A 15,129-nucleotide genomic window follows, 5' to 3' on the forward strand; every position below is an offset into this window, starting at 1 on the left:
CTGCCGTTCTATCCTTAAAACATTGATTTTGTGGAGCAACTGCATTTCTGCCGAAACGTGCTCCACCCCAATATCCGTGACCGTGTCACTGTTTGGGGCTATAATAATATGCTCACCAACAAAGACGCACAGTTCATTATTGTTATTTCATAAATCTAAATTTAATTCCAATCTCTAAGATTTACATCATTCAGCAATGGAAAAAAAAATATATACAATTTAATTTAACACCTGGTATTTAAGAAAGGGAAAGGAAAGGAAGCGAAAAGGATAAGAAAAAAAGACTTTATTTACAGTCTGCAGTACGCATTTTTTTTTCATTTCAATTGTAGCAATGTTAGGTTACGCCACGTTTTACGTGTTCTTGCGCCACATGAATGGAACGCATAGTACGAATACGTAGAACGCACTTCTGCAAAGACCCCATGAGACTAAACCAAATGCGCGGGGGTGAAGAAAAATAGGAATTTCATCAATCAAAAAGCACAATCAACAATATACTATACACTGATCTATGTTGTTTGTATATCGTACGCATGGATTCACACACGTTTCTGAGGTGGCATTAAAATAAAACCCAAACGGCGATTTGTCTCTGTTTCCCCCTCTTCGTGGAATGGTTGATCCTGTACCGGCTGCGTGTTAGTAAAGATGGCTGTGAACCGTGGGTTGCATGTGTGTTGTTAAGTGTAAGTCGATTCATTTTAATTATTCGTTTCAAATTGGAAATGTTATTCATATTTAGCTTTTAACGACAGCTGTATAATACTTATTCACCTCTTGTATACACGTCTGAAACCGTTTATAAATAAGTTATTCTGTCTTGTGAAAGTTATCTTATATTCCAAAACCATTTCACCTATCAAAGATGATCAAACCGAGCATTAAAGTTTCCATAACCCTGATGGCTGTATTGAATGAGATGGTGATACCGATATCAAGGAAAATAAAATGTGCATGCTAAATATTTTTTAGTTGTATATGTTTTCTTAAAGATAAATTGCTATCTAAACGAAATGACAAAATTCTTTATCGTGAAAATAACCACCCGGTTATATGTAAATACAGCCATATATATACACGACATATATGGCTGTATTTATATTCTTAGGAGAGTACTACTAGGGACAGTTTGCAAACACAACAGTAACACCAAATTCGTTTTTCAATAAAATAAACGCATTTATCAACCCCCACATTGATTTGAACTTCCTTTAAAATGTTTATGGTGCTAAATGTCTTTTGCTTCCTTTGCAGACTGAATATCTGCTTCTGTTTTCATGAAAAAAAGACACGTACCAAATAGTTGAGAGGAGTTAAACGAACCGCACAACACAAACGCAAATGACTAGTGACAAGGAAATTGAAGCCGTTGGCAAAACGCTGGTGGACGCGAAGCAGTCTCTGAAAGCTCGTTTTCGGGCTCTCTTCACCCTGAGGAACCTCGGGGGCAAGGCAGCCATAGACTGGATAAGCCAGGCGTTCAGTGACGACTCTGCTCTCCTGAAACATGAGCTGGCTTTCTGCTTGGGGCAGATGCAGGATGAATATGCAATTCCAGCGCTGATCAAAGTGCTTGAAGATACAAACCAAGAGCCAATGGTTAGACACGAAGCAGGTGCGTGTAGCTCTATGACCTCTTGGACTAAAGCTGAGGGAACACAAAGCCACTTTTTCAAGAACGTTCCAGGAGACCACCGGGAGACCTAGTTTGAGGTAACTCTGCTTTATCAAACCCCAAGTCTCCACTGGTGTGCCATGCAGGGGCCTGAAACCTAGACTCCAGAACCAAGTTCCAAGCCACAAAGTGACTTTGTGTTCCCTCGGCTTTATCCTTACTTTTACAAGTTCTCCTTCAGCAGGAACTGTTACTTTCCAACACACTGATCCTTGTAGCTTTTTTGCATGCCATCATTAATCTCCACACCACTTGTTCTGGTATGTAGTTGCCGGAGGCTTCGCAGATAATTGTTGCTTGGTTTTAGACAGACAACCCTGTTAAAACAGCCACCAGCATTCAATTGGAAATCAAGGAAGCCACTGACAGTGTATTTATAACTTTGAAAATGTTTTTGTTCTTTTAGGGGAAGCGTTAGGAGCCATCGGAAACCCCAAAGTGGTGGATGTACTGAAGCGTTACTCTGAGGATCCGGTGATAGAGGTTAGGATATTGCTTTTTCATATTCTTACTGGGATTGGGAGGGGGGGTCCATACATTTACCAGAGATACAGTCCGTATTCAACGGAGATTAAGATTTTTTTTTTTTGATCAGTCTAGTGTATTCAGAACGTCTAGGGAAGTTTAAAGCGCATTTCAAGAAAGTGTTTGTTTCAAACCCCTTTTTAACTGGTTTAGTTAACTTAGTTTAATTATCGTTGATTGAACAGCACCATAGAAAAGGGACGGTGTATTTTTGTGATTGAAGTGCTTGTAGGCGAAGGTGCTAAAGAGTTGTTGTTGTTCCTCCTCCCTCGAGGTTGCTGAGACCTGTCAGTTGGCGCTGAGTAGAATTGAATGGCTGAGCAGCGCTTCGGAGCAGTGTGGAGATGAGAACCCCTATTTATCTGTGGACCCCGCACCGCCAGCCCAGGAGAAGGACGTCCAGAAACTGAGAGCCAGGCTCCTGGGCGAGGACCTGCCTCTCTTTGAGCGCTACCGCGCCATGTTCGCCCTCCGGAACCTGGGCACAGAGGAGGCTGTGCTCTCCCTGGCAGATGGTACAACGACAAGCTTTAACTGCTTGCATTTACTGCTTAAAGAATTGCTAACTAATGCTTTAATGAATCTTTTGGTTTTGTAAATATTCCAAATACAGACCATGCTATATAAACTGCTGCATCCTGGTGTCTTTGCTGTACATCACATGGTAGGATTGTCAGCTGCTGTACGCCAATTTTGAACTGTTATTAGGAACAGGAATCAGCAGCACTTTTTTAGTGTCTCTGAAATATCTGCATATGCCAAATTAAACTACCAAAAAAATAAGCATAAAGCCAAAAGATATTCAGCAGAAGCAAAGGGATGGCAGTGATAACGTTACCTTTTTTTTTTTTTTTGGAAATTAATTTTTTGATTTGTTGTGTTGGATCACATTTTGTATTTAATTTTTTTTTTGCTTGCAAAGAACACAGACTGTAATAGCAATAGTTTATTTTTAAGAAGTGTAAGCATTGCACTGTAATTCAACACACAAATGCAAAAAAAATTATGTTAGCCCTCTTATCAAAGTCTGTCTGATGTGCTGTTTTGCCCATTGTGAGTGAAACAAGCCAGGGAGATGCAGTCTGTATCTGCCAGGATATAGGACAGGGGTTCAGTTCCACTACAAATCAATCAGCCAACAATGGGAGACACACAGGAGTTGATGTTTAACCTTTTCCTTTAAGGTCTGCAGTGTGGCAGCGCCCTGTTCCGCCACGAGATCGGTTACGTCCTGGGGCAGATGCAGCACGAGGCCAGTGTGCCCCAGCTGAGCGCGGCTCTGGCCAGGCAGGAGGAGAACGCCATGGTGAGGCATGAGTGCGCGGAGGCGCTGGGCTCCATCGGAAAGGAGTCCTGTCTGCAAGCACTGCGCACCTTCCTGGGTGACGAGGAGAGGGTGGTGCAGGAGAGCTGTGAGGTGGCACTCGACATGCACGAGTATGAGAACAGCGACCAGTTCCAGTATGCAGACGGGATACTCAAACTGCAGGGGGCGCAATCATGAAATGACTGACTGACACGGAAGTTTTTGATTGCACACTGATCTCCTGTTCCATAACAGTTTCAATCTAGCTAACACGAATTCGCACTACAGCTATGAGGCCCAAATTCTTTCTGCCTTTTTTTTTTCATTCTGTCTGTTTTTTACATTTAAAAAATAAAAGAGTAATTTATTTATAAACAATATAAGTATGCAGCAGATAGTAAAATCAAGATAAATAATTACACTGCCACACAGCAGGTCTGTTGTTACAGATGGGTGAAATCTAACTGTTGTTGGTTCTATGTTAAAAAGAATTGGTGGGGATAAAAAAGGCATATATGTAGCCTTGCTATATATATATATATATATATATATATATGTATGTAATTAGTCAGATTTTGTTTCATTCATTTTCTCATGCTTTCTTGTAGTTCATTATACATCATAGCTCTATCCGATAATGCCCACCTGACCACCAGAAGTGATTGCATCTTGAATGCACATGTACTTCATATGGGATTAAGCCAGTGTTAAATAAAAGATGGTGGGCGGTGAACATATCTTCTTCAGTCTTACCATGTGACGCCATTAAGCTGTCTCCCTCTCAATTCTTTAAGCCCTGCGCCAAGAGGAGGAACATAGAAATGAGTTTGTGAATCCACAGTGCGTTTAGAGTGAAAACATTGGCAGTGTATTTTTTATTTGTAAGATTAGGTTACCTGCTTTTGTACGGGTTGGTTACAGAGTAGCCCACTTTGCAGTGCTGCTGTGGAAGAGGCAGCGTTTACAGCAGAGCAGTACATGAAGTAGGAGGACCCATGTGACTGCAGACTCCTACTCGCTGCTTGTTCATTATGTGCAGTAACAAGCATTAGAATGATTTATGTAGAATATCATTTATGAGATAAAGCATCTTAACCTGAAGAGAGCTTTCTCATTAGGAGTCATTTCTGACAATTTCTGTCATCGACCCCTGAAGGGGAGAGGAAGTGGAGAAAAGAATAGCTGCAAACTTCTCAAATAATTTCGCCGTTTATCAAAACCCGTTCATGGATGGCATCTTTGTCAGCAATACACTTACGAAGGCACTTGCCAGATTGTGAGATCTGAAAGTTTCTGTTGAAATGTTCTCACTCTTGCTGCCATCAACAGAAGTTGCTCGTGTGGCCAGGCCTTAAGGATACGATCATTTCTCTTTGCCTGTGTTATAACCATATCAGCAGTGCATTTAATAAATAGAAACAGACAGCCAGCCAACAGAGCGGGATTAGGAGCAGGGAGGGATAGAGGATCATGAGCAGAAAGTATTAACCATAACGAGAAGTCTACGAATAAGCTGTGCAGCATTCAACAAACCTCTACTGAGACAGAGAGAGAGAGAGAGAGTGTAGCGGATCTGAAAACATAATCAACAGAATAATGCATCCGATCATGCTTGGAATTTGTGTGGTAAACATAACCATGACCATCACGTACTGGTCATTCATCCTGGCAGAAGTCATTTCGAAAGGAGGAAAGGTTGAGGAGGAGAAAAAACCTAACCCAGCTTAAAAAAAAAAAAAAACCAAACATCTAAAATATGCCAATAGACTAGCAAGCCTTGCTCTCAGTGCTTCTAACTAGTTATGTACAGTCCACAGCTGCTGCAGTTAATGTGCGGGCTGTATGCTGATAGCAGCCCCTAAAAGAGACCTGTGGGCACCGGTGTTTTATTTATTAGAATCCTTCGCCTTGAGAAACCATTTTTTCTTGCATTTTTTTTGTCTCGATCGTAACGGATGTCCAGTAATCCAAAATATTGGACTTTGAGCAATTGCACTCATTTTGTGTTTTTTATTTGTCGGTGGTTGTCTATCATGAAGATTTAAAGACCAGGAAAACTGAGATAGAGAAAGCTGGATGGATCACAAAAACGGTCTGCGGTTGGAATCAAACACACCCTGTTCTTCTCAAGACAAAGTGTCCAGCAGTTACAAGGTAAAGTGTCTCTGGACTATGCAAAAATGGCAAAGGTCGCAGAAGTCCTGCTATTTTCAATATTAAAATAATAAATGATATGACGTTTGAGGGCAGTAAGATGGTACGAAGACAGGTGGCTAGAAGTATGATCTTCAGTTTATAAAAAATAACATTATAAAAAGCAGGTCTTACTCAACAAGAGTAGGGTTAGTGGGCACAAATGAAAGATGAAAAGCTAATTTTAAGGCATTCTAATAAATACATTTCGGAACTAAATGTTGTTCTGAGTTTCTTTGATCACCTACTGCTTTAATGTACAGTACAAAAGAGGGCTGAAGTCAGTGAACTACCTTGCAATGCTGCTGTAGAATAACCTAAACTATCAGTGTCTTTATCAGTTTCAGTACAGTGAATGCACAACACCTTATAACACTATATATATATATATATATATATATATATATATATATATATATATATATATATATATATATATATATATATTCTGGCATCACTGTATCTCAGATCCTTGCCACAGTTACAGCATTTGCCCACGAGATGGCACTGTTTACTATATGAAACCATAGTACAGCATAAGTATTGTAAAGCCTACAGAGGTATGGCATATTAAAATATATATATATAAAGCATGATAAACTAGGGTAAATGCATAGCCTAACCAGGAAAAGCACTGGAAAACTGCAAATTTACTGTAGTAAACCTATGCAAGGGACACCTTCTTTAACTTTCGCTGGTGAGCTGGGGTCTGGCTTGGAGTTGGGAATTGGAGCACATATTTACTCGCTTCTTAATTTAGGAGTGTCACCAAAAAAATAAAATAATTCCCCATCAGCATCAGTACATTGCTGGCTTAAGCTGCAGCCTTCACCTCAAATGACCGTCTTTTCTTTCTGTAGGACAGTCTTAATGTGAATTAAATCATTATATGCCACGTGTATCAGTTCTGTACAAATGTTGCAGACAGGGTGACGCCTGAGTCCCGAGGAAGATTAGGAGCAGACCGGTCAGCAATATAACGATCACTGTAATTCTTTGGGAGTTAGGCATTAGCAGGGCTTTGAAGAGTCTGATTAATCTGCAGGGAGGTAACAGTTCAGGTGCCTCACAGAAACAAGCACAACTCACCTGACTGCAGCAATGGAAGGAGTGGAGTTAGCAATGCTGTCTATATGTGTTCTCAACACCACAATGACCCTGATGTACTGGAAATTCATAGTGGGGATCATTCTAAAAAAGCCAGAGCCGTCAACAGTCAATCCTGCCTAATCTATTCAAAAGAAATGACCGTGATGTCAGGAACAAGTTGAATTGCTTTCCAGTTCTCTCTTAGCTTGTTAGTTTAGCCGGCATTATTTACAGCGGTTGTTTTTTTGTTGTTTGTTTTTTTTTGGGGGGGGGGGGCAGGTTTGAGGTGGGGTGGGGGCTAACCTTATGAAACCTCAAAATTGAACATTATATCCTCTGATCAATCTGGAAAATCCTTGTGAGAAAAGGAAACAGCATGGATGGGAAACTGGTTGCTATTGGCTTCAAGTACAGCAAAATTCTTCCGAAGGCAAAGTGATGCTTCCACAGTTTGAAGGTAACGTGGCTTTAGGATATGGGCAAGCGGGGGGGGGGGGATATTTTGGGAAATATGGTAGTAGTTATTTTTGAAGGCCTCCATTTGAACACTGCATTTCTTGAATCATAATGAACTGTAATGCCGAGTCACATTGAATAGTTTCTATGAAAGCTGGTGTTCTGCACAGAGTAACAAATACTACAGTAGGGCTGTATAATGCCTTTCTAGATACAGTAACGCGTTTATTTTTCTGTTAAACCCGGTATGGCTCACAGCAAGCTGTTGTGGATTGCTGCTTGGTTCTGATGACTACCAAATATGTTGTATACTGTTTAAATGTATGAAATAATACCTACAGTTATATTTACAGGCAGCAGCAGAAACATGTATTTTTAGTTGCATTAAGGCTTCACTAAAGCAGGATGTTTGCGTGTCTGTCTGCAGCTATCTTTATAAACCCACTGCATAGCGCAAAATAACAAGTGTTGATAAAACAAGGTGCTGTGGACCTCAAGTATACCGCAACGCCTCTGCTCAAATGGTTTTGCATCACCTTGTAGAATTAATAAATGTTGCTTCATAAAGTCGAGTGAAACCTGCTGAATAATGTTACGTTAACATATTGAATTACGTACCGAGTTTTCCATAACAAAAAAAAACTGACAAAAATGGAAAAATGTGACATTTACAAATCTAACAGAAAATACTTTACTACTATTATGGCTTCCAGTAGACTTTTTCAATATCATGTTGACTACACGATGTTAAATAAAAGATATAAATGCTAAAATTCTAGGTGATGCAAAACTTCTGGCCATCGCTGATAGGTATTGCGTTGATTCCAATAATAACATTTATTTTCAACACTTTGAGAGTCTGAGACACCGCACATGTAGAACACATTGTAATGTTTAAGAAAGATGTAAACTTTCTTAAACAGTTACACTTACATAAACAGTTTATACTCTATGTCAGAACATTTCAATACTGTACAGCCAAATACATGTTGACCTCTGGACCTTTTGCTCCTGGTCTGTGGAACTCCCTTCCAAGGTCTGTCAGGAACTCAGAGTCTGTCTATGTATAAATCGCGCCGCAAGACTCGTTTTGTATTGTTGTATGTATTTTTTAAAATGTAAAGCCTGTGCTTTTATTTGTAGTGCTATTTAGTGCAATAATAACGAAAGTTTCAGAAGCATGCCCCCCCCCCCCCCCCCCCCCCAATCCGATTATTTCCTGTCTGGAACATTTCAAAGTGGTGATAAACAAAGGAGTGAAGTATGTTTCATGAGGGCTTAAGGGAGTGACAGGGGGTACATTCGTCAATATATCTACTGTTGGTCTTGCTGTGGTAAAAGCAATAGACCTAAGATAACTGTGGTTTCAATCCCGGTTCACCTTGGATAAATCGCTTGACCTTCTGCAGCTTTAGTTCAGCAAGCTGTCACAATTATGAGAAGCAAGATCCTGGGAGGCAGCTTGTGAGACCAGCTAATGCAATAGCAATAGCAATAATAATAATAATAATAATAATAATAATAATAATAATAATAATAATAATACTTTCAAAGCTGACAAAAAGGATTCCTTTATATTAGGCACACTTCATTTGGAAATTCAACTGAAAAAAAAAAATCTCAAAAGAGAAAAATCTGAGCCGCGTACAAGACTGATAGAGACTTCTCAGACAGTTTGAGCTGTCTTTTATAAAGAATGGACGAAGAACTAGACCCTGAAGCAGAAGAGTACAAGGTTGTGTTTGAAGATTACAAGCCCCCCTCTCGGGACGCAATCTACCTGCCCAATTATATCACCTACCTGGTGATCGCTGCGGCGATCGTCATTACTGTGTTGTACGCCATTATCGGCCATCTAATCAAGGATCTTATACACGATTTAACAGGTATGTCTGAGTGAGTGAACTGCTAGCTGTCGATTATCAGGCTGCTGCCTCAGAGACTGCAGTGCTCTTCTGTTGATAGGCTGTGCTATGCTTATTAAATGACAGGACTTTCTCTCAATGCTGTGTGGATGTCACTGTGCACAGAACCGATTGCACTTCAAGGTAATTAAAAAGCCTTTATGTTTGGGAGTACAGTTGGCGCTTTTGTGATTTTTCAGGTGGAGAATTCCTCCTGTTGTGACAGAAATCATTTACAGCTTTGCAGTCCCTGAGCCTGCACAAGGGGACATGTCTTAAACATTAAGAGACTCCCTCTCCCAATGTATTATCTCACAGCGCAGTCTGGGTGTATGGTTTGGAGGGAAACCACCTGTGGAATTTACTAACACAAATTGTATTGTTGAATTGTTTTAAATTACGTTTTCAGTTTTAGGAAAAGGTGACTGAGCAGAACGAATTATAATCTATAGAGGAATTGTGTGTTTGGAGTTTACTGGGTTTGTCAGTAATGCTGCGCTGGACACCCTCAGCAGGCTTGGCAGCTTGGCTTTCTTCAGACACATGTAGTGACTGTACAGGTTTAACCATATTAAAAGAGTCTCTCCGTGGATTAGAAGAGCCACATTTAAGTGGCTTGGATTTGAGACCATTAGCAGCAACGAGAAGCTAAGCTGAGCAGGTATGCTGCCAATAACACTGGAACACAGTGACAGAACTCACTCCTTCATTTCAACACAGAGGAGCATATTTTCAAAGAGATGACTTTAATGAAACACACACACACACACACACACACACACACACACACACACACACACACACATATATACACACACACACACACACACAAACACACACACACACACACACACACAGAAAAATAAAGGAACATAAATGGATAAATAGACTCAACACCAGGATGCCTGAAGGCTTCAATAGAAAGGAATATAGATCATTACATCATTACCTATGTAATAAATGACATCACAAACACATTCATAGATTTAAATAGAGTGTAGTTACCATGGCAGCAAAAGACCATAGGTGCCTCCACTGTTTGTTTTCAAACACACGTTCCCTTGACAAAGACATGTCAACCAAACCTCTGAAAAGATGTCTTACCATTCAACCCAAGAGCTCTCTCTCGCTAATTGAGAGTCAAGTACCTGCTTGTCTTCCAAACTCACATCAGAGTTATTAACTCATCAGTCCCAAGAAGGAGACCCATTACAGAAAGCAGGGGCCAGGCTGCAGCTGGGGAAAGCATGCTATCCATCCAAGAGGTGTGGATTTTATGGTTCAGTTTGTAAAAAAGCTCAATAAATAATGGCATGTTGTTTTGTTTTTTTCTTGTGTTCCACAGACACGCTGTTTGGACCGGATCCAGATCACACAAAGACACCGATCAGAAGAAACAGTGACAGGTTCGGGGAGGAGTGGATGCTGAAAAGCAATGACGGGGATGGCGCCGATGATGATGCCCGTTTGTACTTTGAGAGGAATAAGGAAATCCCGATTATCCGGGTGATATATGAAGATATGGAGCCACGGCATTCGCGATCCGGTCCGCGGGTGATGTTTGGGAAGCCTGTGGATAATTCATCTGTGTTCTAGCTAAAATATTATTAATGCTTCAAGTTGTCAGGCACATTTAATAATTACACATAATCCAATATATGTATATATATGTGTGTATATATATATATGTGTGTATATATATATATATATATATATATATATATATATATATATATATATATATATATATATTCAGGGCAATCAGAAAGTAAGTTTACACATCAACACACCATATCATTGATGTGATAAACTTACTTTCTAATCACCCTGTATATATATATATATATATATATATATATATATATATATATATATATATATATATATATATATATATATACACAATATTACATTTTTTTTAATTTATATTTTATTTGAACCCACCTTAAGCAATGCAGACGGGACCACAAAATGTTAACAACTGATATACCATTGCACACATCTCACAGTGAATTCGTTCTTATAACTGTGTAACAAATATATATTGTAAGTATTTTCATTATTATTGATCTTAATCACCCCCCCCAACAAAAACTAATGATGACAAAGAGCCAGAATAGGGAGTATCAGGTTTAAATACCACATGTGTAGCTTTAATACATTATGGTTGCTTAGCGATTTGCATCTTAATAAAATACATTTGGAACTAAATACTGTTTATTTCTTCTTCTTCGACCGTGTGTGAGTAAAAAAAAAAAAAGAAGAACAAGGAAGATAACATGTGCTGGGCCATATTCATAAAAAAAATCATTCGAGTTTATTATTATTATTATTTTAAAAAAAATGAAGAACAAGGAAGATAACATGTGCTGGGCCATATTCATAAAAAAAAATCATTCAAGTTTATTATTATTATTATTTAAAAAAAAATGAAGAACAAGGAAGATAACATGTGCTGGGCCATATTCATAAAAAAATCATTCTAGTTTTTTTTTTTTTATTTAAAAAAAATGACTGCGCTCTTCAAAATCCAAATCAGTTCTCAGTAAGTGCAAAAGTCCCACACATATCGTGAAAAGAGTCTCAGTGAACATGCACACTAACACTCCAACAGATAACGAGTCAGATAAGAGACTCCTGTGAATGTGGAAATGTAAAAGTGCTGGAAGCTGATGTTTGCAGTTCATGAACCTGGGTTGAAGTTCATTTCCACTGTTGTGTTTAGAAAGATTAAAAGCATTCCTTTAAAAAAAGTACTTTTATGAACGGGGTCCAGTATCTGCCGCTAGGGTTCAATTATACTGGGAAGATTTCCAAAAGGTAATAGGTTTGCATTTTGTTTTTTCAAATGCACAGAAGAGAAAGTCAAACGTATGTAACTTACGTAAGCAGATATTTCACCAGCTTAGTCACTTCTCAGTTTATCTCTGTAGTACTTTGATCTCGGAGGATCTCATGTGGTAAAACACTGAGCCCTGCCTGCCAGTGTATCTTAAGACACGCAGCAAAATGGTTCTTCCTCTTCGCTCCCTGGCCTGCTTCCTTCTCCTGGTTTCAGCAGCTGCAGCCCAGCAAGGTAAGTGCAGCTATTCCGCAGGACCTCCCTCCCAGGTTTTGCTAGGGCAGCCTCAGCGGTTTTCATCGTCCAGACTGGAGTTTTCAACAGCAGCTGCTGGTCTGTATTGACTCAACCTTGGACTTGAAAGCCCCAGACTCAAGTAAATGCACGCTATGACTCCGGCTGTAAATGTTTAAAAGAAAACAAAAAGAAATCACAAACAGCGTAGTAGTGTTTTAAAATGTTTAACCAAAAATGTTTTAATGCAGATCTTTTTTTCAAAATCTTTCACTAGTTAGAGAACCTCGATGCATTGCAAGCCACTGGAATCGAACACTTGTCCGTGTGAAAATGACACCGCTGTGGCCTCATTCTCACATTACAGCTTACCTGTGAAAGGGTAGCGTGGCGGCCCAGGCTGGCTAGCGGTGGGAATAGCAGAAGCAGGAGTCCAGAGATTGCAGTTAGCCGTTTTATTTACAACAAAACAACTAAACAAAAAAAAGCAAAAATGGGCAGAGCTGTAACGGTGAGACTAACACAACAGGAGCGCAACCTGCTGCTTGGGGCGTGTACAACACCAATGAACTGAGCTAACCTGGGGACTGCCAGCTCGCCAAAACAGCCTTTTATTCTCGCATGGCTAGCTTGTCTGGCAGCGGGAGGGGGCGCAGATACTATGCGGTGATGCACTGACTTCAACACAGACGTGTGAATGAAATCACCAGCACCACACGCGATACTGTATATATACAAGTCTACACATGCAGGGCGTCTGCCCCTGGGCTGCAGTTACGATGCTGCCTCGATTGCCACTCTTTTAACCCTCATGGTATTCCTATATCTTTCAGCTGGGAGAGTGAGCGAATCCACGTCAGGTACGAAGACTCTGCAGCCCTGGTTAGTGGGGCTCATTGCAGTGGTGGGGTTCCTGTTCATTGTCTTTACCCTGCTGATTGTTAAGAGACTCTTCTTCCAGAATGATAAGTAAGCAGCACATCAGTTCAGAGGGATCACAGCTGTAACACTGAATGCACACAGTGCTGTAACAGTTAATGAGCTTTAGAAACGTAAGATTGAGAGGAGGGACAACCCCCCAATGCTCAATCAATTAGCATGCCAGATTTAAATGCAGCCAGCAGCCCTTTAAATGATAGATTTGAACACCAAACTGTAAGAATATTAAACACTATCATTTAAACACAAGAGGCTGTGGATTAAAGTTCAGAATTGCTCGAATGTTTTATAGCATTGCACATTGAACTTTGTCAGCTGATGTTTAATAATCAGACTGACGTTTACGATTGGAAAGATAAACTTGCATGCCTTATGGAATCATAGACCAAAAAAAAAAAAAAAAAAATTAAAATGCTGTTGTCCACCAGGGGTCAGTATATACCTTAAATAAGTGAACATTTCAAAAAAGTATTGTAAATTTATTGTTTCTATGTAATGTGGTCAATGGGTTCCATATCCATGTGTCTTTTAACCCTTTCCGATGCTGCACATTATCCAGTGAATAATGGGGCTGTGTGATTTGAGAATCGCTGTGACCGCTGAGTCCGATCTTTCTTCTGTTGTTGCAGACCTGAAGGAGATGATGAAAGCAGCATAGATGGACATGACAACCTGACCCTGCAGTTAGAGGAGGCCGGGAAGGTCAGCTCCCTTTAACTGGGACACAGAGCCAGTGTGTGTGAACTGTGCGTTCTCCACCATGGCGTTCTGGAGCAATTAACTTCCTGAATCTGAGATGCGCTCCGTGAAATTTAGACTGGAGCATTTGAACTTGTCTTGATTTATACCACTGCTGAGCTTCATAATGAACCTTGCTATCACTGCGAGCTTCGAAATTATAAGGTGCAGGTGCAGCGTTATATCATTCAAATCAGTGATGTAGCTAGGGGGTGGGTTTAAAGGTTTGAACCCCTGTCCCCCCGAAATTAATTATTCAACTATGTGGGACAAAAAAAATATCAGCCATAAAATCTTGATCCATCACCAGGGGAAATTTCAATTTGTTCTTGTTTTTTGTTATTCATTCATTTGTAGAGTTTATGGTTTCTAAAATAAATGATATAATTGAAGAATATTGTACCACCAGTACCTTATTAAATTATCACATGATAAATGATCCGAAAGGTATTATCCCACACTTCATATTTTCTTTAACCCATTAAGTGCCATTGTCCTCATTTGAGGACAGGCTGCTTTGTAATTTTGTTAAGCATTTTTAACTAGCATCTACCTGATATTGAAAATGTTTAATTAGATTGTTATAACTTACTCTAACTTTGCTAACGGTAAACGTTAAATCTAAATGTAAAGTATCAAATTACGTAAATAAGCCTGTTTTAGTTTTTTTTCAAATTAAAAATAATTTGGTACTTCATGGGTTGTAATAATATTATTTAATTTATGTATTTTTTAAAAAGGCCCTCCGCGCACACCCTTCTCACACCACAAGATGTCGCCCAAGACCTTTCTCTGAATCTTTGAGCACCTATACTGTAATATTTTTCAATGAGACAGGGCCACAACTAAATAAACAGAGTAGGATGATCACAAACATGTGTAAAATGTGACTGTAACCCTGTGTGACAGTAGCTGCTCAAACCTTTTTAAACTGTAGACACTCCATCAGCCACAACTGTCCAAATCCGCACACAAGCCCCTTCTTTGTAAGGATCTTTGTAATATACTGTGCATTGGAAATCACAGTAGTGACTCCGGTCTAGTTAGACTAAAGGGTGGAGGCTCAGTTATATCAGCCCTATAAAGATCTAATGTCAAAGTGGACAGGGTTTTTGGTCAAGCAAGGTATCCTGCTGTCCGACACTCACTTGCAGCCGTAGAAGCTTATAATCTCTACAGCAAACAGCTCTCTATCCAAGGAGAATCAGGATCCAACAGGATAGTC

General features: G+C 39.7%; 3 protein-coding genes and 1 long non-coding RNA gene across 4 annotated transcripts; 3 read left to right on the forward strand and 1 right to left on the reverse strand.

The window, feature by feature from the left end:
• Positions 1–387: 387 nt before the first annotated feature.
• On the forward strand, positions 388–4,274 carry LOC117966329 (deoxyhypusine hydroxylase-like). Its single transcript, XM_034912220.2, has 5 exons — positions 388–689; positions 1,258–1,618; positions 2,085–2,161; positions 2,478–2,718; positions 3,388–4,274. Exons 2-5 carry the CDS (start codon positions 1,345–1,347, stop codon positions 3,705–3,707), a joined length of 912 nt encoding a protein of 303 aa, XP_034768111.2. The 5' UTR covers positions 388–689; positions 1,258–1,344; the 3' UTR covers positions 3,708–4,274.
• A 4,541-nt stretch (positions 4,275–8,815) lies between these two features.
• On the forward strand, positions 8,816–11,362 carry LOC117401251 (small integral membrane protein 44). Its single transcript, XM_059015252.1, has 2 exons — positions 8,816–9,133; positions 10,497–11,362. The coding sequence occupies exons 1-2, from the start codon at positions 8,944–8,946 to the stop codon at positions 10,745–10,747; spliced, it is 441 nt and encodes a 146-aa protein (XP_058871235.1). The 5' UTR covers positions 8,816–8,943; the 3' UTR covers positions 10,748–11,362.
• On the reverse strand, positions 10,992–13,041 carry LOC131721890 (uncharacterized). Its single transcript, XR_009319957.1, has 2 exons — positions 12,600–13,041; positions 10,992–12,392 (listed from the first exon to the last, which is right to left on the reverse strand). It is a non-coding gene; the product is annotated as an uncharacterized LOC131721890 (long non-coding RNA).
• Positions 11,805–14,583, forward strand: LOC117401513 (small integral membrane protein 24-like). The gene is made up of 3 exons (XM_034912043.2): positions 11,805–12,227; positions 13,061–13,196; positions 13,796–14,583. Exons 1-3 carry the CDS (start codon positions 12,161–12,163, stop codon positions 13,881–13,883), a joined length of 291 nt encoding a protein of 96 aa, XP_034767934.2. The 5' UTR covers positions 11,805–12,160; the 3' UTR covers positions 13,884–14,583.
• Positions 14,584–15,129: the final 546 nt, after the last annotated feature.

The sequence above is a fragment of the Acipenser ruthenus genome, chromosome 49 (genome assembly GCF_902713425.1).
Source record: "Acipenser ruthenus chromosome 49, fAciRut3.2 maternal haplotype, whole genome shotgun sequence".
NCBI lineage: Eukaryota > Metazoa > Chordata > Actinopteri > Acipenseriformes > Acipenseridae > Acipenser > Acipenser ruthenus.

Excerpts from the sequence above, each read along its gene's own strand:
- LOC117966329 (XM_034912220.2), top strand. The coding sequence starts at position 1,345 with ATGACTAGTGACAAGGAAATTGAAGCCGTTGGCAAAACGCTGGTGGAC. Across the intron at positions 1,619-2,084 it reads AATGGTTAGACACGAAGCAG|GGGAAGCGTTAGGAGCCATC; the intron begins GTGCGTGTAGCT and ends TTGTTCTTTTAG. Across the intron at positions 2,719-3,387 it reads TGTGCTCTCCCTGGCAGATG|GTCTGCAGTGTGGCAGCGCC; the intron begins GTACAACGACAA and ends TTTTCCTTTAAG.
- LOC117401251 (XM_059015252.1), top strand. The coding sequence starts at position 8,944 with ATGGACGAAGAACTAGACCCTGAAGCAGAAGAGTACAAGGTTGTGTTT. Across the intron at positions 9,134-10,496 it reads TCTTATACACGATTTAACAG|ACACGCTGTTTGGACCGGAT; the intron begins GTATGTCTGAGT and ends TGTGTTCCACAG.
- LOC117401513 (XM_034912043.2), top strand. The coding sequence starts at position 12,161 with ATGGTTCTTCCTCTTCGCTCCCTGGCCTGCTTCCTTCTCCTGGTTTCA. Across the intron at positions 12,228-13,060 it reads AGCAGCTGCAGCCCAGCAAG|CTGGGAGAGTGAGCGAATCC; the intron begins GTAAGTGCAGCT and ends TATATCTTTCAG. Across the intron at positions 13,197-13,795 it reads CTCTTCTTCCAGAATGATAA|ACCTGAAGGAGATGATGAAA; the intron begins GTAAGCAGCACA and ends CTGTTGTTGCAG.